Source organism: Lichenostomus cassidix, chromosome 18 (genome assembly GCF_008360975.1).
Source record: "Lichenostomus cassidix isolate B80296 chromosome 18, HeHo_3.0, whole genome shotgun sequence".
Lineage (NCBI taxonomy): Eukaryota > Metazoa > Chordata > Aves > Passeriformes > Meliphagidae > Lichenostomus > Lichenostomus cassidix.
Genome location: NC_139498.1, coordinates 11,104,036 through 11,126,421, shown reverse-complemented (window position 1 = coordinate 11,126,421; position 22,386 = coordinate 11,104,036). Strand labels below are relative to the sequence as shown.

The following is a 22,386-nucleotide window of genomic DNA, read 5'->3' as shown; positions in this document are numbered from 1 at the left end:
GTCACAGCTCTCAGGAGCCACACAGCCCTGTCACCCAGAACAGCACAGGGGCTCAGGTGATGGTTTGGAGCATGCAGGGATGAGGCCTCGCCTGCACTCAGTTCTTTCTTTTATTCCCTCCCAAATTTCCAGGGAATCGTTTCAGCCTGGAGATGAGAAGCATTGGGGTGACCCCATTGTGGCTTTCCAATACCTACAGGAACTACAAGAGAGATGAAGAGAGACCTGGGACAGGGGATGGAGGGACAGGACAGGGAATGGCTTCCAACTGCCAGAGGGCAGGGAGAGATGGGATATTGGGAAGGAATTGTTCCCTGTGAGGGTGGGCAGGCCCTGGCACAGGGTGCCCAGAGAAGCTGTGGCTGCCCCTGGATCCCTGGCAGTGTCCAAGGCCAGGCTGGACAGGGCTTGGAGCAGCCTGGGACAGTGCAAGGTGTCCCTGCCATGGAATGAGATGATCTTTAAGGTCCCTTCCAGCCCAAACCATTCCAGGATCACAGGGTGCTGCATTCACCACTCGAGCTGTCATTGCTCCCTGTCCCCAGCACACACTAAAATTAACCAAAAACCAGCAGAGAAAATGAAGCACCAGCTTTGAGATTACAGTTCACTTGGGAACCTGGGCAGGAAAACCCTCAAGGGGCTGAGCTTTCTCCTTGGAACCTCTCCCACGAGCATCCTCTCCTCAGGGGTTTAACCTGCACCACAGTGGAGTCAGCAGAGAGACCAACTGTTGGAAAATCCCCAAGGAAAGTGCTCATGGCTCAGGATCTCCTTTGTCCCAGGTGCCCCCAGCCATGCCCCATCTCCCTGGCACTGCAGCTCATCCTGCTCCAGCTCTGCCAGGTCCAGGAGCTCCAGCTGAGGGGAATAACCACCCTTGAAACTGCCACAGAGCCCTGACAAACCCACACCCACCAAACCCCAAATACTGCTTTGTTTGGGTAAAACATCTCACCCAGGGAAGTCACTCGGTGTTCCCAGCCTGGAATGCCAAGCACTCCTGACCCACTGCCCTTCCATCCCTCACGGACACAGATTGGTGTGAGAGCCCCAAAAGCTCTGCTGAGTTGGGTTGACCACAGCTACAAGAGGCAAAACCGACTTTGGTTAAATCTGGCCTTAACCCAGCCTGGCTAATTTTCTCAGCAGCTGTTGGCTCAAGCTTTTGTGGTTGTGAGAACAAACCCCTGATCCATGCAGGACTTGGGAGCTCAGACCTGAGCCCTAAACCCAAGCTTCTCATCAGGCACTTTTTAAAAACAAAGTCCTGCTTCAGGCTTTAAATACCACGTTCCTCTTTCCACTTATCTTTAGGAAAGAAAATAACAGAGAGAGGGGAAATTGTGGTTTAGGGCTTTTGTTGGTGTTGAGAACAAACAGGAGCAGATTATCATTCCAGCTTGGGAAATACAGTATTTTCCTTGGTTACCTTTTCAAAAAGACCTTTTCCTTTTAGTTAAAAAACACATTTTGTTGTTCTTCAATCAGAGTAGAAAAAAAGAGAGCTAACACATACCAAATACATACCAAAGTGATGGTAACAGAAGTTCTCACCCGGGTTTGGGCTCCTTGGAGCTGAAATGACTTTTCCCACACTGATCATGGCACGCTGGCCCTCACACCTCCCAGTGGAGCCTCTTTCCTTGAATACCCACAGGAGAAGGTGACACTGCAGACAGTGAAATGTTCCCAAGTGTGATTCCATATTTCAGAACACTTTCAGCTCCAGCTGCCAACCTGCATCCCCAAAGGCACAGAAGGGATTTTCCACTCAGGAATCCCCCAGCTGCTGACCCTGAGCAGGGACCCTTCATCCCAGGGCTCTGCTGTCCCTTGTCCCAGGGACACAGAGGTGGTCCTGGAGCCTCCAGAAGGAAGGCACATGTCTCACCTTGCACACACCAGCTCTGCTCATTCCTTTTCTCCTTAATCCAGCATGAACCCAATTTGACATTTCCAACATCCAAACCTGCTTTTTACTCCCAGAGCAGCTCCATTAAGCCCCACAGGGCTCTGTGTTGTGGCCTCTGGGACAGAGCTGATGACAAAAATGACTTTCTGAGCCTTTTCCTGCTCCCAGGTCAGCTCCTCTGTGGAGCTTTGGAGCCTCCTCCCGTGCCTCCCACCCACCCAGGAATTCCTTGACCCAAACACTGCACTGGTACTGGAAATAAATCAACTTTTAATATTTTACAATTACTTTAAAAGTTCTCTGCACAGTATTTTACAGATCAGCACAGACTTTACACAGATTTACTGAGGCTACACAAATGTACAAAAACGACCCCAAACAACCCCAGAATTCTTTCATTTCCAGGAATCATCAGAGGCCAAAACCTTTGCTAGGATTACGAGTCCTGAGAGTTTGTGCTTGGTTTTCTCTTTGGGATGGAAATGCTCTTCTCCAGCATTTCTGGAGGACCACCTGAACCCAGAGGGATTTATGTCCTGGCAGGGATATATTTAGCCACAGATATCAAGATCCCAAAGAGCAATGTTTGACAGGATAAGGTGCTATTTTAAAGACCTGAACAAAAATAACCACCTGCCAAATTCCAGCCCCATTGGAGAGAACACAACACAAACCTGTCTGGGAAAGGAAAAGTCAGTGAGAAAACTTTGTCCAAGTGCATGGAAAGAGCCACTAAAAATCTGTTTCTGATCCCTTGAGCCTATTGGGCTTAAAATAGAGATGGAGAGAGGTGCCCAGGCACCCTGTGAGGAGGGACAGCCCAGCAGGGTGTGGCAGTGTCGGGGTGTCCTTGCCAAGCACGGACACTGCTCCAGGCACTTGGAAAAGATGGATCCTCCTGGAGCAACTGCGAGGCCAGGGAAGGTGGATCCTTGCTGGGAGACCAACCTGGCTCTGCTCCCAGAGCTCCTGCTCATGTCCAAGGGATGCTTCACCCCCACGAGGGACTTTCCTTGGATCCCCAGGGCAGCTCCAGCCTGGGGTGGTGGATTTGAGCAGGAGGAGGAAGCACAGAGGCCCCAGGAGCACAGGCAGATCTCAGATTTCCTCACTGGCAGAAGCTGCACCTGGAGCTGCTAAGGACACCAGGGAGCATCTTGGGGACCATGGAGATCATCCCTGGGCCCAGGCCAAGCTGTCCCCAACCATGTTACAGTGGGAGCAGAAGGTGGGGCCAGCAGAGCCAGGAACAGGCAGTGGCACAGGAGGGATCCCCCAACACTTCCAGGAGGGATGTGGGAGAATCCAGCAGACAAACCTGGTCCCTACTCCTCTCAGACAAATGGAGCCCTCAGGGGCTCTGGCCCTTTCCCTGGCAGATTTAACCTCAAGTGACACTGCTGCTGTGCCACCAGCCCTTGGGGACAGAGCCCAGCCTTGTCCCAGCTGGTGCCAGGAACTCTCCAGGCCCTGTTTTCTGGAGAATCAAGGGACCCCCTAAATTGACCCCATTTTGGCTGAGCCCTGCAGCCCCCAGCAGTGCCAGGGGTCCCTTCCAGACACATCCAGGGAGAACAGAACCTTGGGGTCAAGCTCCTTGGAGCCTGCAGCAGGCAATGAGCTCTTGTGCTGGTGAGCACTGGTACAATCCCCAAAAAACACTCAGAAACTGCCTGAGGCTTTTCCAGTCTTATTTCTTTGCTCACAAGGCCAGATCACCCCTAAATATCCTCAAATATTGCACCTTTCTGTACCTACAGCCCTGCAGAGGGAAGGAAGAGGTTGGAATGTCTCTTTGGGGGGGAGAGGATCTCAAATGCTGTTGTCACTTGCAGGTGTCACTCAGTGGCTTTGGTGCAGGGTCCTTCCTCAGCAACTGTGACTCTACAGGTGAGCTAAGGCAATCCTGGTGCTTTCCCCAGTACTTCCCTCCCTGCTGGGAGTTCAGCACAGTTCCTGATGGATTTCCAGCAGCTGTGGAGGGTTCAGCCTCTGGCTGGCTCTGGCACACAGTGCTGGGAGCAGGATGCAAGACCAGGGGGTGGGCAGGGAGAACAGCTCAGTGCTGGAATCCTGCAGGAATTAGGAGTTCCTCTCCTGGCTGTACAGGAAACACATGGATCCACGAGCAGATCCTTGCCCTGGGATGGCCTATTGCACTCCATTCCCTGGGACACACCCAGCTCAAGCTGCAGGACCCCTGCTCTGCTTCCCTGCAGGACACTCAACCTCCAGAATCGAAGGAGAACCTAGAGGAAGCCTGTCCCCACCCCAAAAAATTGTCCTCAGCATCCTCAAACTGCTACAGATGAAATGCCACCAGGACATGGCTTGGGTGATCTGTACCTCCAGGCACTGACAGACACCTGACACCACTCAGCTGAGGACATTCCTTTTCCAAAATATCCCGTTGTGAGCTCACCCCTTCCTCCAGCTCCCACTTGCTGGCAGGGAATATCCCTGTCCTTGCCTTGCCCTCCCCACCCAAGTGTTGGCATCTGCTGATCCCACTGGGAATATCCAGGAACCACTTCTTCCCCTTGCTGAGGAACCCCAGGAGACACCAGAGCACAACAATCCCATTTCCCAAGGATGGGCTAAGCCTGGAGCAGGAGCAGCTCAGCCACCACACTGACACCACAGTGACTCTTCAACTGCAGGAGGTCTTGGACAAGCAGGCCTGGGTGTCCTTTTCCTTCTCCTGAGCCTGGATTGGTGTGGGATGGAGTCTGGTCTGGAAGGACACAGCTCCTCTATGGCAGCGCTCCACTGAAGGTGGCAATGGGCAAACACAGCAGGGAATGGAACTCAGAGAGGTCCTGGGGAGGCACAGGGGACCCTCTCAGTGCCAGGGGGTCACTGTCCCTGGGCTTGTAGCACACGGAGATCTCACACCTGCAACACAAGGAAAACAACCTCTGAGCCAGGTGGGGGCTGAGAACCTCAGGGGCAGCAGGAATGGGGCTGTGATCCAGCAGGAATGGGGCTGTGATCCAGCAGGAATGGGGCTGTGATCCAGCAGGAATGGGGCTGTGATCCAGCGGGAATGGGAATGGGGCTGTGATCCAGCAGGAATGGGAATGGGGCTGCAAACCAGCGGGAATGGGGCTGTGATCCAGCGGGAATAAGCCTAATCTTTAACAGGACTGGAGTCTGAGCACTGAGAGTTCAGGACTTTCAGCTGGCTCAGACTGACACCTTGAGCAGCATCACCCATCCAGGACATTTGCTGAAATTCATTTGGGAAAATGAGAACTTCTGCATCCCCCAAGTTTTGGGAAGAGGGAAGGAGCTCCTTTAGCATTTCATGAACTCTGCTAACCCTGAGTTTCACAACAAACAAGTTAAACACTTCTCTTTGGGGTTATTTAATATATAGAATCCTAAATATTTTCCTGTTGGAGGCAGTATAACCTGGCAGAGTTCTGCTCACTCTGAGCATAGAATTACAATGTTTGTACATTTTTTAAACCCATGGTTTGATCTCTTGTGCTCATGGAAATTCCATCACCTGGGGAGCCAGTTTGGTACCCTGGGGACACCCCTGATGGAGGAACAGTCCAGTGAACAATTCCTGCTTTACCCCAGACTCTCCCATGAAAATCAGGGATTCCCTCTGCAATGGGGAAGCCAAACAAAGGAGGGGACAACCCAAAGGAGGCTTAGAAGGTGAAAGCTCTGCTCATATGCCCAGAGCTCTTCCACCACTTCCTTTATCTCCATAACCTCTGGCTCATGGCTGCTCTTGCTGGAAGAGGAGCCTTTGGGGTTGAAGAGCTGACTGGGGATCACCCTTTAGACTGTGGCCTTCATGGAGATAAACTCCTGCTGGGATCTGAGCAGGACCAGCTATCCCAGCTGAGCTCCAAGCCTGGGGCTGTCACCCAGCTGGGGCTTGTGGCACAGCTCCCCCACGGGGTCAGGACCCCATTCCCACCCACCCACACCTCTGGGACACGTCAGGATGCACCACCCCAGGAGCTCTGGCTGCCCTTCCCACCTGGTTACACTCTGCAGGATCTTCTGCTCATCCTGGTCCAGGCACACGGCAAAGGAGGACTGCACCCCGATGATCTGGACCTTGTCTACTTTGATCTGGGACACGCTGATCTGCTGAGAGGAAAGGCTGCAGTGAGGAGCTGCTGGCTCAGTGCATTCCCTGGGCTGGGAAGGGGAGCTGAGGGCAGGACTGGGGCCAGGAGCAAAGGGATCCCCCAAGGAGTTGCTCTCTCCAGCCCTCATCTCACCCAGTGTAGCAGCTTAAGCATTGGAGTTACCTGATTGAAACTTTTCTTGGATTTGGAGTTCTGCCTCTTGACCACCTCGGTCATGGTTAAGTTGAGACATTCTGTCTTTGAGGCTGCAACAAAAGAAAACTGCTGTGACCTGGGGCTCTGCTGGGAGCTGAAGTGGTCCCTGCACCTCTGAAAGCATCCCAGACCTGGGGGCTGCAGCAGGATCCCACTGCTGGGGAAATGCAGTTCCAGCTTCCCTTCCCTCGTGCTCAATTCACGGAAAGCACTGAGGACACTGAGAAATGTCCCGTTTAATTCCCAGCTGCTTTCCAAACACAGCAGGAGAGAACATTGAACCACCTGAGGCTGCAAACAGGGGAAAACCACTGCTCATTATTGTGAGGAATGTCTGACTCTTCCAGCATGGCCTCTCCTGAGCCCACCTGGAGATGTCTCCTCATGCCTGGAATTACAGTGACATCCTGTGGTCAAATGCTGAACGGGAAAACCAGCGGAGCCAATCCCAGGGAGCAGATTTCTCTTGGAAGGAAGGAGATTCATGGAGAGGTTTCTCCCCCGAGAGGAGCTGAGGACAGCCCTGATGCAAACCCTGAACTAGAGCAGAAACACCCAACTCAACGAACCGAGGAGGTGAGACACCAATTCCTGGTGGTTTTCTCCCGGGATTGGCTGCATGGCTCCATGGATGGGGCAGGGACAGGAGGGACAGTGTGGAGCTCCACGGAGCCTACAGGGGATTTCTTCTATTTCCTACAACACCCATTTCCCTGATTATTCTGCTGACAAACACCTGCCAGGCACCAGGCACATGAGGAGAAAGGAATTAAGCCCCTCAGTCTCCTCAGAATTGGTTATGTCTGATGGCCAAACCAGCAGTTCTTAAACAAAACCAAACCAAACACACACATGGATCAAGAGCCTTGGTGCTTTTCAAAGGCTCAAAGCTTGATTAATTGGGGAACCTGATTAGAAACAAGGCTTCTGAGGCCAAGCCAGATGGCTGGAAGCTGTGTCAGGGCTGCAGGAAGGGCAGCAGGCTGAAGCAGCAGCTCAGGAAGGGCCTGCTGGGAGCTGGCTGAGCTGCTGTGGGTGCAGGACAATGCCTGGCCCTTGCTGCTGCTCCACCAACCAGCAGCTTCACTTCTTGTGCCTCCTAGCCACACAGGTGTTCTGGAAAGCATCACTCTCCAGTGATGATCCTGGTGTTTGGACCATCCCAGCCCCACCCCTAATGCATGATTTCCAGCTGGAAGCTTTCAACAGTGACACCACATGTCCTTTGTCCCTGATGTGAAGCTAAGGACAGCCAAGGACTGGAGCACAGCCAGGGGACATCAGGCATCTCCCAGGAGTCTCCTGCATCCCCACCTCCCTCATCCACTCTGTGCCTCCCACCCTTCCCTGGGCACAGCCACCAGGACCCTGCACCCACCGAGCTCCTCATGCCTCCTGCAGGCCTTGCTGAGGTTGACAGACGTGCAGACCTTCTCCATGTCATTCCAGTGACTCCTGCCGCTGGCAGCTGTCTGCAGGGAGCAGGGGAGAGAAGCACACAACCATTCAGCTTGGAAAAGAACTTGAAGGTCAAGTCCAACCCTAAATCTAACCCTGCCAAGTCCTTAAACACCACATCTACATCTTTAAAGTACCCCTAAGGATGGTGACCCAACCACTGCCCCAGGCAGCTGTGCCACGGCTGGACAATGGACAACCCTTTTGGGGAAGAAATATCCCTAATATCCAATCTAAACTTCCTGTGGTGCAGCTCGAGGCTGTTCCCTCTCCTCCTGTCCCTGTTCCCTGGAGCACAGCCTGACCCCCTGGCTGTCCCCTCCTGTCAGCAGCTGTGCAGAGCCACAAGGTCCCCCTGAGCCTCCTTTGCTCCAGGCTGAGCTCCTTTCCCAGCTCCCTCAGCCTCTCCTGGTGCTCCAGACCCTTCCCAGCTCTGTTCCCTTTCCTGGACATCCCCAGCCCCTCCATGTCCCTCTTGTTCTGAGGGTCCCAGAGCTGCCCCAGCACTGGAGGTGCCCCAGCAGTGCCAGCACAGGGGACAGTCACTGCCCTGGCCCTGCTGCCACCCCAGTGCTGGGACAGCCCAGGTGCCCTTGGCCTCCTGCCCACCTGGGCACCTCTGGGTTCATGTCCAGCCACTGGCACAGCACCCCCAGAGTGTCCCTCCAACAACTGTCCAGCCCCTGTGCCTAATCCTGGAATTCCATGGGGCTGCTGTGACCCACCCACTCATGGCCCACGCCAGGCTGCTGCTGCCCAACCTCCCACCCCGCTGGAGCTCCCACCTGGATTTACTTGGAGCTGCACAAAGGTTGAGTGGGCATTAAAGGTGATTGCACCTTGGATTTACAGTAAGTCACCCAGGCAAATCCACAAAATAACTGCAGAGGAACCAATAGAACAGGAATGGTGCTGTGCCCAGCATGAGATTCCTGCCTGGAAGCAAATGCCACCAGTGCAAAGTGGCACTGGGAGCCTATGGAAGCTGGCTGCACATTCCCTGCTTTACTGGGCTGGACAGGAGTGGAAACACACCTCCACTTAGCCATTGAATAGATAATTAGCTGAGTTTGCCTTGGATTTGGGCTCCCCCAGCAGACTCTGTCTGCCCAGCTGAGACTCTCTCAGCTATGTCTGCCCAGCTCACATGAGGTTTGAGCCCCCTGATCCCTGTGAATCCCAAGCTCTCACCTTGCTGTATGCAATCTGTAGTGTTAGTGGGATTGCTTCCCTGTCTCCATCTATTCCCAGCCTTTTGCTGCCTGGACCTGCAGGGAACAAGGAGCAAATGTCACACGGGGGCTTTTTGTCCCCACCCTTCACTGATAGAGCAGCACAGCCAAGACCTACAGAAAAGGGGCAAAGGGCTTGCTGAGCACAGCTGTGGGGAAAAAGGGCAAAAAAAGAGAAAAGGTGGCTTAAAAGCTGCAGTAAGCAGAGAATCCAGAGAGGAATTACAACACAAAACCACTCTGCAGAAATGAAAGTGGCTCCGGCTGAGCTGGTGTGGAGGGGTCAGAGCTCCAGGGAAAACACAAAGCAATAAAGGCCACACTGCTCTCCCTGCTCCTGTTTGTTCAGGCAGATTTCTGCCCGCATTAAATTAGCCTTCAAACACTGGGCCTGACACTTCCTAACTGTCGTTTCCCCCCTGGATAATTTTTTGCAGCTGTGAAGTGGTGCCAGAAAACCCAAGGGGAAAACATCAGAGTCAGGACTGGTGCTTTCACGAGTTGGAGGGAAGAGCTCTTTGCCTGATTTTGGGGGAGAGGGGTGGGGACAATTCATAGGAGGGAATTTCATGGGCTCTATTTAGAAGGACAAGTCGAGATCTCACAAATCAGCTGGTTAGAACCATGAAGAATGGGTTTAGGTGCAGTGCTGGGGGTTGGCCATGAGGTGTCTGTGTGAGCTGCACTTCAGAGCATCCTTTCCTGGGTACCCGGGAGCAACTGCAGCCAGATGTTCCTGCCACTGCTTCTTCTTTCTTAATATTATTAATTTTATACATTCATAACATAAAAGTACATAAAATTACGTGCAGGGAGGCTCCAAGCACAAACCTGGCTTTGCCCAGCAAACTGGGGAAATGGAAAGAGGGATTTCATAAATGACACTTTTGGACAAAGCACAAAGAGAAAGCAGTAAAAAGAAAAAGAGCAGTAAAGGATAAAGAGCTGCATTTGGCAGGTGCTGATGAGAGGAAGGAAATGGGCTTGAAGGTGTTTTATTGCAAATCCGTTCTAGAGTTGACAACAGCACAAACCATCAGGCATTGCCATGGCTCTGCTCCTGGAAGGAATGCAAAACTGGGATGTTTCACTCCCAAACCAGTGAAGAGTTGTTGGATCCTCGTTCAGCCTGGCTCAGACACCTCCTGCAGCCCTGGCTCCTCCAGCCCCTCCTTCCCTTCCCTCCCAGCGCTGGTTTCAGACCCCCCCAGAGGGGTGTGTGTGCAGATGCAGCTACAGACCTGAGGCCTTGATGGCCCTTGTGGCTGCTGAGTGCCCCAGCTCCAGGGAGTGGATGAAGACCTCGGTCCTCTTCTCTCCCCCGATGAAGGTGAGCTGCCAGGGGGACAAGAGGGGACATGTGAGGGTGAGGGGACCCAGCCCTGTCAGGCTGCCTTCACCCCCCTCACTCCTCCCCACAGGAAATGGGGCAGTTTGGGAAAATCCTTCCATGTTTTCCAAACACCTTTCTGCAGCTGCTTGGGGTGACACCTGCCTTTAGCTGCACTTCAGAGTGCATGAACAGACATCCAAAACAACCCAAACCCCTCATTTTCACTTAAAACTTCACAGCCCACTGGGAAAAAAAGCCCCCAATGAGCTGACAGCAGGGTCTGGGAATTGCTTTGGGAGCACAGATCCCTGGAAGAGCAGCAGCTCTGCTCAGCACAGCCCTGCTGCAGCTGGGCCTGAGTCACAGCCCCAGAGCAGGGGTTGCAGCCCCAAATTCAACCTTACCCACCAGCACACAGCAGGGTGTGGAAAACTCGCCTCATGGAGGAGCTTGGTTTGGGAAGCAGAGAGACTGGAGAAGTAGAGAGACTTCCAGTGATGTGAAAAGCATGGCAGCACTGCCAGGCACTGCCTTGTGCCATGGGGAAGGTACTGGGATGGAAAACTGCTCATGGGATCATCTGGCAGGACCTGCATCCTCTCCATCCCTGAGCCAGGAGCATCAGCCAGGGCATCAGGGACACCCAGGCAGTGAGAGGGGACCCAGCTCTGCCTCAGCAGCAGGGTCCCACCCCCAGGTGGTGGCAGTGCCACACCCCCAGGGCTTCACAGGCCGCTCCTGACTGGCGGCACAGGCAGAGCCATCCCCCTTTTCCCTCCCCAGGCTGGGGCTGAACCGCCTGCCCACCTCAGTCTGGTAGAGCTGCAGCAGCACGGGGCGCGTGGCGAAGCGGCAGTAGTAGAGGATCATGTCCGCCAGGATGGGCAGCTGCTCCTGGCAGTCCTCCTGGGGCTCAGCCTCGGGCTTGGCACACTGGGGTGGCAGAATGGGTCAGAAATGGGATGGGGTAGGTGGGATCTCCAGCCCACAACTGCCCACGCCACCCCACCGGGTACACAAAGCCTCCTGCTGACCACCAGGAGCCCCATGTCCATCCTGTATCTGCACAGAGCAGGATGGTGCCCCGTGCTCAGCAGAAGGCTCTCTGAGCAGCTCCCCAGGTAAGGGGCACAGCCTGCCCTGCCCGTGGCACACACACCTGGCACAGGACATCCATGGGCAGCTTCATCAGCCCCAGGACGTTGCGCTCGTACCAGGGGTCCAGCAGGCCGATGTAGTGGGAGATGTCATTGGTGCTGCTCTCCGTCCCAGCCAGAGAGGGGTCCTGAAACCGGACGCTGGGGTCACCCCGAGGGTCCCCTCAGCCTGCCCCACCTCACACCGCACCCCCGGGCCAAGCGGAGCCCCGGTGCCACCGCGGGGAGGGGACACCGACCTGTGCCCGGGGCGGGGTGTCCCCCGGGGACGGCGAGGGGTGGTGATGCATCTGCGGGGTGGATGGAGCGGCGCAGCTCCTCTTCACGGGGACGTAGAAAAACTGCAGCCTGAAGTACCGTGTCAGCGAGGGGCAGGAGCTCTCCTTGAGCCTGGGGGAGGAGCAGGGGGTGGCCGAGCGGCTCATCCCGGCACGGAGGCACCCGCGGCCACCCCGCGCGGCTCACCTGAGGTCGCTGTAGGCGCGGGCCACCTTCCCCGAGATGCGGTCCGAGCCGAACACCACGACCCGCAGCGTGCCCACCTTGGCGTCCTCGTCGTAGCTGAGGAAGGGGCGGCGGGGCAGCCCGAGGGGCCGGGGGGCGAGCGGGGCGGGAGCGCGCTGGCCAGGGCAGTGCTGCGGCAGCGAGAGCGCGCGGCGGGAGCGCGCGGGGACGCGCGGCTGCGCCGGGGACGCGCACAGGCTTTCGGCGCGCCGCAGCGGCAGCGACAGCGAGCACGGCCCCGGGCAATCGCGCAGCTCCCGCCGCAGCACCAGCTGGCTCTTGCTCTTTAACAGCTTGTAGAGCCTGTTGGTCAGCGACTGCCGGTGCTTGGGGGGCTTCGGCTCCGTCCTGCCCGCCGTGTCCAGAGAGCTCTCGTCGCTGTCCTCGGCGTAGCCGCTGTCCATGCAGTCCTTCAGGCTGGACACGAACGACTTCAGGGACTTCCTGGAGACCCCCGTCAGCTCCGAGATGGAGTCCTTGTGGGAGGTGAAGAGGGACATCCGCGAGGGCTTGGAGCCCTCCTCGGACAGCACCGAGTACACAGAGTCACTGGAGATGGCACAGAGCGGCGACAGCAGCGAGTCCCGCTCGGGGGAGCCACCGTCGGTCTCCACATCCTCATCCTCCTCCTCTTCCTCCTCGTCTTCCTCCTCGTTCTCCGAGGCCAGGGGCTCAGCAACGCTGCACTCCTTGCTGAGGACATCGTTGAGGATGTCTGAAAGCAGCCAGAGGAGAAGGTGTCTGCCATGGGCTCCGGCAGAGTCACTGCACTTGTGGTGACCCCAGACACCACCCCCACTCCCCATAGCCAAAGTTCTCCTCCATCCTGCACGGTTTCCAACTGAGAGCTGGAAACCTCCTGCTGAATGGTTCTACATTTCCATAAAAGGCTCCGTTGCAAGGCAAAGCAAAATGTGTTTCTCTCCTTGAGGTCAAAATGCAAACTCCACTTGGGCTTTTGCTTCCTTCCTCCCCAGCTTTCACCACACCCTCACCTCTGAACCAGGTTTAACCAGAGGGCAGGAGCAAAGCCAAGTGTGGCTGATCAAGCCCCAAACTGACCCAGCCAGGCTTCCTGTCAGGGCTGGACTTCACTGCAAAGCTTGGGCTAGAGCTCTGCTCCCGCTTGCTGGGCCAGCAGGGAATGAACGCTGAGCCTTCCCAGGAAGGGACAAGGTTCTTCCAGGAATGGGGAAGCAGCAGAGAGCAGCTCAGCACAAGGGGAACCTTCTACTTCTCCTCCAAAACTGCTGGGCCAAGAGTTCAACAGGGTCACCACTCCTGGGCCAGCCCTGCTGAGGGGGGATGAGCTGCCACATCCAACAGGTTCCGACCCCATAAGGTCCAAGAACATCAGCAGGGTCAGGTTTTTCCAGCAATAATTATTTCCAGGGCACAAGCAAGGTTTACTCCTTGCAGAGGAGCTTCCCACCAACCAATATCCCATGGAGTCAGGTCCAACAAAACTCTTCCAGCTTCATGCAAGGCTCAGCTTTGCCAAGGAGAATAAGCCCTGTGTGATTTGTGTCTGGACAAAATGAGGTTTGGGGCCACCAGTGTGTGTGCCCTCTGCTCAAACATGGGCATTGCTGGGGATCACAGCACCCAAGCTGGCACCCCCATCTTGTCCCATCCAGGGGACACAGACACCAGCTCTGTCACAGCCCCAGCCAGGCTGAAAGGCTGCTCAGCCTCCCCTGGGGGCTCTCTGGGAGGCCAGGGGACCTCCAACTCACCGAAGTTGTCCTGGTCCCAGCTGTAGGTGTAGCAGCGAGCAGGGGGGATGGGGATGGGATGGAGCTTGCGGGGCTGGGCCTCGCCTGGGGAGAGAGGAGGAACAGAAATTGGTGTGCAGGGCCCCCCAGTGCCACCCCTGCCAGCTCCCCTGGCCTGGGAGATGCCACCCACCCCTTGTGCATTTAGGACAGCCCAGGACAAGCTCAACCCTGATGCTGCTGTCCTTAGCCCAAGCAGTCACCTGCAGCTGGGAGGAGGGAACACTTCACACCTTTATGAGCCACCAGATGTCACAGTCACCATCTGATTTAACGCTTTCATCTCACCCCTACATTGTTCAAAGGCTGGACAATTCATTTTGTTGCTGTTTTAATGAAACCATTAGTGGCTCATGGTGTGACTATTAAATAGGGTCTGGGTCAGTGCTTTTATATTGCAGTTGTTGCACTCTGCAAAACCCCTCCCCACTGCTGCTGCTGCTGCAGGGGCTGAGCTGGCAGCAAAGCCTGGGGACAAGAGGGATGGGGGACTCTCACCTGTGATGGCAGGAAGGCAGGCAGCCCCGGCGATGTCCCGCAGCACGGCCTGCAGCTGCTCCCGGGCCAGCTCGGGGTCACTGCTGGCAGCTGCTGCCTCCTGAGCATCGGCAGCACTGGTGTAGAGCTCTGACAGCTCCTCCAGGGGCTTGGACTGCGGGGCAGAGCCGCAGGGGGAGACATTCAGGGCTTCCCTCCACAGAGCCAGCACATCAACACATGGGGCTTTGGGTAGCATCCCTAACAGCGTGACTCTCTCCCCTCCACTACCCCACGCCCTTCAAATACCCCAGACTTCTCGGATGAAAATAAAAATGTGTTTGAAAACACCCAAGGGGGTTTCTTCATTGTGTTTTTGCCTCTCCCCCAAGTGTTTATCTGGTCAAACAGTTTTGCTGCTTTTCAAATCTGGGGGCTCTTCCCCTCTCCACTTTGGGATGGGAAAGGAGTGACAGCATAAAAGGGGAGCTAGCCCTCCACACACACTTCACAAAACACTTCAGATCTCAGATTTAACCTGAGAAGGGAAAGATGTGTATTTTTCCTGCAAGCATTATCAAAACTCTTCCTTTGCCAACATAATCCTATTTTGGGTAGGAAATCCAGCAGCCAACTGCACTGAACTGCCCGCCGTGGCAGCCCAGCGTGGGGGCTGCCCGAGCCCACCTTGAGGAGGGGGTGCAGCCTGTCCAGGTCACAGCAGGTGCCAAAGTTAGCCTGGTAGAGGTGCTCGAGGAGCAGCACCAGTGTGGAGTGCTGCGGGAGCTCGCTGGAGCTCAGCTTCTCGGCGATGGACAGGAACTCACTCTGCACCTCTGAGCGGTTCAGCAGCAGCACCGTCCTGGGGACAGGGAACACCAGTCAGGCCAGGACACTGAGCCCCACACAGGGCTCCAGCCCAGCAGCCACTTGGCCCCACTGGACACGCAGGGTAGGACGTGAGAGTGACACCAAAACATCTCCCTCCTGAAGGTGCAGCTCACAGGAGAAGCTTTAAGGACAAAAGCCACATCCTTCAGCTGCATTTTTGCTCCAGAGCACAACAGCAATATCCACAGGCATTGACTCCCCAAACCTGCAGCCCAGAGAACTTGTGTTTCCCATGGACATGAGCCCTCACTGTCCACTGAACGAAGCTGGCTCTGAATTAAAGTTGGGCTTGGTTCTAGGGAGCTCAGGCAATAGGCACAAGCTTCCAACAAGCCCAGAGTTCAGGAATTGGACCTGAAAATCCTTGGCCCACTCCAAGTGAGGGTGTTCCAGGATTCTCTGATTTGTGCCAGGTTTTCAGGGGGTTTTATGGAAATACAGCCACTCCTCCAGTGCTGCTGGGTGGGACACAGTGCAGATCCAGAGCTGGGCAGGATGAGGGGACAGGCCAGAAGAGCAGGACACCCTCCTGCCCAGAGGGGCCATGTGAGGAGTGTCCCTGGGCCAGGGTGGCCCAGATCACCTAACCTCATTTCCCTTTTTTACAAATGAGGATGGCAGGGAAAGGTTCAGCCCTCGAATAAGGTGCAAAGTCTGACTGTGCTCAGAGCTGCAAGGCTTTCATTCCTCACTGCTCTAGGGCTGGGATGGCCTTGCTTTTGGCTCCCAAACTCATGGATCACAGCATCTCCCAGCATGTGCTGAGATCAGCAGCACCCTGGGGAGGAGACTTTGCCTTTCCCACACCTGCAGCCCTGCAGGGTCACTGGCCCGGGGAGCCCACAGGCCCTGTCCCATGGCCCTGGAAATGCCATAGCTGCCATCCCTGTCCCTTCCCACAGCTCAGCCCAGCAATCCAGCCCTTCTCCCCAGCCCCTGGGAGATGCTGCAGCAGTGCCAGGCTGTGGGGATGCCACAGGGGCCAGGTGGCCACACTTACACCGTGGAGCTCTGGTAGTTCTTCACAGGCAGCCCCTGCTCTGTCCTCACCAGCCTCTGGAAAGTGATCCCTGGGGAGAGAGCAGAGGAGTGAGGCACAGAACCCCCTGCAGGCTGCTGTGCTCAGCAGCACTGAGCTGGCTCTGCCTCCCAGTGCAGTCCTGAGGGGGCAGAGCCCCTGCCTGGAGGGGGAATGGCAACACCAAAAGTCCTCGTGGGGACAAGGCACAGCCACCGTGTGAGGGGGACAGTCCAGGGAGCTCAGGAGAGAAAGAGTAAAAACCCAGAATTATGGGAAATCACCCACAGGATGGGACAGGAGAACTGCTCCAGCCCCAGTCCTTTCTGCCCCACTGCTCATACAGGATGGGAATTCCATGGATGACATTTACCAACTTCTCCCATTTGCTTTATCCCCTTCAAACCCTGGATGTCACACAGGGCCAGCAGGTCACTGCCACATCCCCTGCTGCAGGGATGGAGCCCAGACTGGGCCCAGCAGGAGAGAGGCTGCTGTGGGCAGCCACACCCTGGATGCCTCTCTGGGACTGTCCCCAGAACACCAGGTGACATCAGGTGGGTCTGGACTGGATGGCAACAGCAAAGTCCTGTCACCCCCATCAGCAGGACAGGGACACAGCCTGGAAAAACCTTATGGCATCACCAGGATCCAGCCCCTCATCCATGCAGGCAGCCACATCCTAGCCAGCTCAGCACCCACGGGGTGCCACCCTGACCCACACAGGTCATGGCAGCAGTGACCCCCCCTGCAGAGGCATCAGCCCCAGGGTGCAGATCAAAGCTGTTGCGTTCCTGCAAATATTGACAGCAGCTCATTCTCAGTTAATCTTTAGCCTCATCTCAATAAAAAGCTTTGGCCTCAGCCCCCCAGCAGGTCACAGGGCAAACCCAGAACAGCCTGCAAGGTCCTGGCAGCTGAGCAGCAGGGGACACATCCTCACTGGCTCTGGAGAGGCCACCCTGAGGGGCAGCACTGGGATTCCCAAACCCAGCAGCCAACACCTCCCACACAGCACCTTTGGCAGGGTGAGGAATTCATTCTGCTGTGGGAGGGGAAAAGCTGTTGGACCCAAGTGCCCCCTTCACACAGCTTGGGGCACTGGGGATGGGGGGATGGCACAAGAATGGGATGCAGCAGCCCCCACCCAGCATGAGAGCTTCCCAGGGGTGTGCAAAGCACAGACCTGACCATGTCACAGCAATAAATGACCAGGAAGGAGCTGGGGAGCTCCACAAGTGTCCCCATGTCTCTGTGACCCTGCAGCTCTGAGCTGGACACAGCAGAACACAGCCAGACCCTGCCTGGTGGCCATGGCCATTTGTGCTGGGGTAAAGCACCAGTCCAGAGCTTCCACCGCCCAGGGCTGGGGTTTTTTCCATCTTTTTGTTCCTTGGAAAGCACCTTCCATCCCATCTCCAAGCTCCCATCTCACAGGATTTGGTGCAGTGACAGAGACCCTGCGACTGGCATCCCCAGGGCTCTCCAAAGCAGCTTCCCAGGCTGAGGAGGTGGCAGCTCCCCAGCCTGGGGCACAGCCACATCCCCCTGCCAGGCCTCCCAAACCCTGCTCAGAGCTGCTATCGCTGCCACGGCCCTGCACAGGATTAAACACGGGCTGCAATGTGCTCTGTGTGATAACAGCTCTTCAAAAGCCCCCAAAAGGCAGGGAGATTAGGGAAAAAGGCTTTGAGAAATAATTGGAGGAGCTGCTCCATTGGGAACAACAGGACATCTACAAGGAGCCCTTAATTAAGGAGAGCACTGGTGCTGCCCGTGGATGTGCCCAGAGCTGGGTCACAAGGAGTGTCTGGGCTGGAAAGAACAATCCAGGGAGTCCCTGAGCCCTATGGAAATCGCCATGGAAGAGCAGGCTCGGAGGCTCCAGCCACCCTGATGCCCATGAATGGCCCCACTGTTGTGCCCCCATTGCACCACTGAGCACCTCAAACAAAGGGCAGGCTGGGGGCAGCAGCCAGCATGTGCTCTGCTGGGGAAAAGACCCTCCAGACTGAAATCCAGCCAGGATTTGTTACCCATTTTTCTAATTCCCTCTGATGCACAGCTGGGAGACCCTGGGATGCTCCTTGCACACAAGGCACCCACCACAAACACCACCCTGCCCTGCTCCTCCAGAGAAATGCAGTCCCACCCTGTGCTGGACCACCTGGGAATATCATCCTGAGGGAGGATGGAGGGCAGAGGTCCTCACTCTGAGGTTTAGGATGCCCCGGGCAGGCACTGTGCTCACAGGCTTCAGGAAGCAAAGGGGGAGTGAGACAAGAGCAGCAGGGGACAAAGCCCCAGGCAGGTGTGTTTGGGGTTGGCAGACGCTGGGGCAGGGCAGGAGTGCTCACCAGGGGCCTTCAGCTCGTTGCTGATGAAGGTGAGCAGCTCTCTGAAGGTGTCACAGTAGGGCACAGGCCACGTCAGGAAGCTGTGATAGACACTGGCAGCTTTCAGGAGCAGCTCAGAGCTGGGGGGAAGGTGAGGAGCCTGCAGGGACAGGGAGATGAGGTTAGAGAGGAACAAAAATCCCAAGTGCTGTGGGAAGACTCCAGGGTTTAGGCTGGAAGTGGGAGGAGGAGAAGAAAAGCAGACCTTCCCCCCCTGGCACCCCATGTCCTCCCAAGGAAGGGCCACAGGATCCCCACTGGGCACAGCTCCAAGAAGTTCCTTCCCAACCGGGGCTCACGTGCCCAAGCCTAAATATAAATTCCTTTTTGAGCCCCACAGAGCCATACAGATGAATTCCATATTGCCTGTGCTTGGGCAGGATCTGGCAGCAATGATTTCCTTGGGATAATGATGCATTGTGCTAGTAATAATAATCATAATAAAAGTGTACTTCCTGGGAAGGCTCTGCTCCTTTTCATTCATGTTGCCCATGTATTTTGCCCAAGTATAAAGGGTAACGAAAAAAAATCCCCTTCATTGTCCATCTCGCTTTCTGATTAGCCCAGTCTTAAAAATTTTAAGCTTATTTTCTTTGTCTCTCAGCTTGTGCAACGGTTGCTTGATCCAGGTCCCTATGGATCCGCACAGGATCTTTGTTTTTGGGACAAACTGATGAAAGCAGCCTGGGATGTTCCAGCCAAAGCCACCTCAATTCCGGTGCCTGCTGCAGGGCTGGGGTCAGGCTCGGTGCAGCAGCCTCAGCACTTACATAGAGCACGGCCGAGTAGAAGAGCAGCGCCAGGGGAGTCACCAGGTCGTAGTCACACCTCTCCTGTACCTGTGGGAACAGCCCGAGGGCACAGGGATCAGCCCAAGGAGCGCCGCCTTAGCTAAAGCAGCCCTGGAGGTGCCGGGAGACTCCAGCGCCCAGCCCGCTCCATCCCATCACCACACGCGGGAGATTCCCTCATTTCCATAGGAAAACCACCCCATAACCCCACTAACCCACAGGGGTGGGACAGGCAGACCAGCACAGCCTCCTGCCGCATCTTTCCCAGATCTGGCCAAGCTCCCGACCCTTCATGCTCCTGATCCTTGCATGCAATTCCATGGAAGTGACTCAAAGCAGGCAGCTTGGGAAGCTGGGCAGCACAGTGAAATGCAAGGGATGGGATCCAGGGAATGGAATGGCAGCCTGTTTTCCAGGGACTAGCCAGCAGAACTCTCTCACTGAGGGCTCAAGGAGGCACTTGCAGAGAATCTCCCCTTTGAGTGCAGCACAAGGTGCAATAAAGCCTCACCTAAACCCTCCTGTACCAAACCCCTCTCTGCACCCAGAGCAATTCCAGCCATTAAAAGAACATACAAATGAAAAAACATGACTGCTCTCAGCTCCACAGCCTCTTTCCCATAAAATGGAAGTTTACCCCCTGACATGAATCCCAGCGCTGGGGATTGAGAGAACACATCCCCATTTCCTGCTACATCAAGGGATTCCTCCAAGGCCTTCCCAGCTGTAGCCCAGGATGACCCTGCTTGACCAGTGATGCCTCGAGTTCCCATGGCACATGATGGGGCCCTGGCAGGTCCAGCTGACTGTCCCTGCTGCTGTTTTGTCCCCAGGCTGTGACCCCAGTGTCACCTGCCAGGCTGCTGTGCAGTGCAAATCCTGCCCGTGGTCCCCAGCGTCCCAGCCCTGCAGGAAACCTGGCAGAGCTGCAGCAAAGCTTCCACCAAAAACAACAGGAAATTTTCCATGTGCTCTGCTTCAGAGCAGCAGCTCCATGGACACAGACCGGGAAGGGCTGAGGAAGGCTGGAGGATCTGCACAGCCCTGCACGGGGCAAAGCAGCACTTTGAGGGATCAAACCCCATCCCTGGATGTCTGGAGGGCTGGCCAAAGAATCAATAAGGGTTTTGCCATGTGGGACACACAGCTCTGCTCCCACCAGAGCTCTGGACCTGCTGACCCAGCGCCACCCATGTACTGGTGCCCAACACCACCAAAATCCCTCACCAAGCTTTGCCAAATCCCATCTGGAGCTGCCAATGTCTCCAAGGCTGCAGGCCTCCCTGACAGCCCCAGCTCACCTCTTTGGTCTTGCCCAGGATCTTCTCCAGCAGGATGAGGTAGTTCCCAGCGTCTCGGCTCACCAGCTCCTGCAGGCTCCAGCAGTTGAGGCACAGCCCAGCTGTGGGACACAGAGCCACTGGTACTCACTGCCCCATGGGCACTCACAGCCCCATGACACCCCCAGCCCCACTCAGGAAGGTCATAGGGGGATGAACAATGGGAAGGGGTCAAGGGGAAGGTGTTGACCACAGGCATCAGATGAGGGTGGAAGCACAAAGCTCACATCCTCCCTAAAGCCAGATCCAACCTCGAACACCAAGGTTTGTCTCATGGCACCGTGGAGCACCTGAGCAGCTCTACCTCCTCGCAGCCCAGCACATCCAGGCAGGCTGGAGGCCTCTGCCCCAGGGACCAGGGGAGGATCCAAGGTGCCAGAGCTGCCAGGTGCATGCAGAAACCAAAGGGATGCACCTGGCAAGGGTGAGACCCACCTTTCTCCTGCCCCAGCACAGAAAACCCACAGTGAAACCCCCTGCCCTGCCACTCCCAGGTGTTATCCCAGCTCTAAACTCCCTCAAATCCTGCCAAATTCAGCTCCCTGGCAGGCAGGCAGGCACCCAACCCCCTCCAGCTGCATCTTCCTACCTGGAGATGCCCTAAGGAGCACCACAGCATCAGCATTGCTTCCAAGCCTGTCCAGCACTCAATCCATCTCTAAGCACCCTCAAATTCTCATTTAATCTATCAAAACCCCACCAAAGATTAATCAGAGAGAGGGGAATTGCCATACAAAGGGATGGAGGGTGGCTCATTCCCAGCTCCCTTCCCCAAACATCTGCCTCAGGCCGCTGGGACAAGGCCGGTGACAATGGCCAAGGTGTTTCCCGAGGCTATGGCTCTCCTTGGCAGTCAGGGCCAGATCGCAGCTGCTCCTGGAGGAAATGTTCCGTGTGAAGGCTGCCAGGAGCCTCCATTCATCCCGGCCCCACATCCCAGGGGAGAGGCAGAGCTCACCGGGATCTGCAGCCCAAGGAGGGAGCAGCTCCTCCTCCTCTTCCTCCTCCTCCCCAGGCACCCGGGTACCACCTCAGCCCCGTGGGGAAAAGTTCCAGGGAATTTCAAGCAGACAGCCTCACAGATATTCAAGAAGGGTTCATGCTGGCAGCTCCCCAGTCCTGCTTTGCCATGGGTTTTTCCAGCAGGGGAGGAGGAGTGCAGACCCCACCCAGCTCTGCTGCAGGCCAGGGCACAGCTCAGAGGGCACCGGGGCTCTGCCAGGCTCAGCCAAGAAAACAAGAACATTTCTCTCCGCAGAAAAGAGGGGCCAAAGATCAGAGAGGAGAAACAGAAGTTCAGCTGGTTTTCACTGACATTAACAGTGGCACAGGACATGAACACCCATCCAGGTGTGCTGGTTGTCACTCTGGAGCCAGGAAGAGACAATGCCAGGAGCTGGCAGGGGACAGGGCTCATCACAAACCTACAGGCCACACTTCCTCTCCTTCAAAGGTTCTTCCCATCTGCAGAGGTTACAGATTCATCAAACACACAGAAATGCCATCTGAACACCTTCACACTCCATCCAGGTGCTAAGGGAGCTGAATTTAAACCCATGGAGAGATCTGCCATGGCCCAGGGGGACAAGGCCAATGGCAAGACAAGCAAAACCAATGCTGAGGGTGCAAAGCCACACTTGTCCCCCAGCAAGGACAAGCATTTGCTCAGTGGGACACCATTCCTGTGGCTTTCTGCCAGGCTAGCAGCTGAATCAGCAGGGAAAGCCCCCCTGCTGCCACACAACTTTTTACTGTCAATGATTTAGCATTTTCCAGTGGAGAACGATCC

General features: G+C 55.9%; 1 protein-coding gene across 5 annotated transcripts in view; it reads right to left on the bottom strand.

The window, feature by feature from the left end:
- Window positions 1-2,165: 2,165 nt before the first annotated feature.
- PIK3R5 (phosphoinositide-3-kinase regulatory subunit 5) overlaps window positions 2,166-22,386 on the bottom strand; it is a 59,069-nt gene continuing 38,848 nt past the window's right edge. For 4 of the 5 annotated variants that reach the window (XM_085078003.1, XM_085078004.1, XM_085078006.1 and 1 more), the window contains exons 3-19: window positions 20,559-20,659; window positions 19,237-19,305; window positions 18,428-18,566; window positions 16,053-16,122; window positions 14,849-15,023; window positions 14,183-14,336; window positions 13,646-13,729; window positions 11,871-12,624; window positions 11,645-11,795; window positions 11,408-11,533; window positions 11,056-11,181; window positions 10,157-10,250; window positions 8,875-8,951; window positions 7,604-7,697; window positions 6,193-6,275; window positions 5,916-6,028; window positions 2,166-4,810 (exon numbers count right to left, since the gene is read on the bottom strand). In XM_085078003.1, coding sequence (XP_084934129.1) covers window positions 4,669-4,810; window positions 5,916-6,028; window positions 6,193-6,275; window positions 7,604-7,697; window positions 8,875-8,951; window positions 10,157-10,250; window positions 11,056-11,181; window positions 11,408-11,533; window positions 11,645-11,795; window positions 11,871-12,624; window positions 13,646-13,729; window positions 14,183-14,336; window positions 14,849-15,023; window positions 16,053-16,122; window positions 18,428-18,566; window positions 19,237-19,305; window positions 20,559-20,659 — 2,552 coding nt within the window. In that variant the 3' untranslated portion in view covers window positions 2,166-4,668. The remainder of the gene's footprint in view (window positions 4,811-5,915; window positions 6,029-6,192; window positions 6,276-7,603; window positions 7,698-8,874; window positions 8,952-10,156; window positions 10,251-11,055; window positions 11,182-11,407; window positions 11,534-11,644; window positions 11,796-11,870; window positions 12,625-13,645; window positions 13,730-14,182; window positions 14,337-14,848; window positions 15,024-16,052; window positions 16,123-18,427; window positions 18,567-19,236; window positions 19,306-20,558; window positions 20,660-22,386) is intronic. The other variant, XM_085078007.1, reaches the window with a different exon arrangement.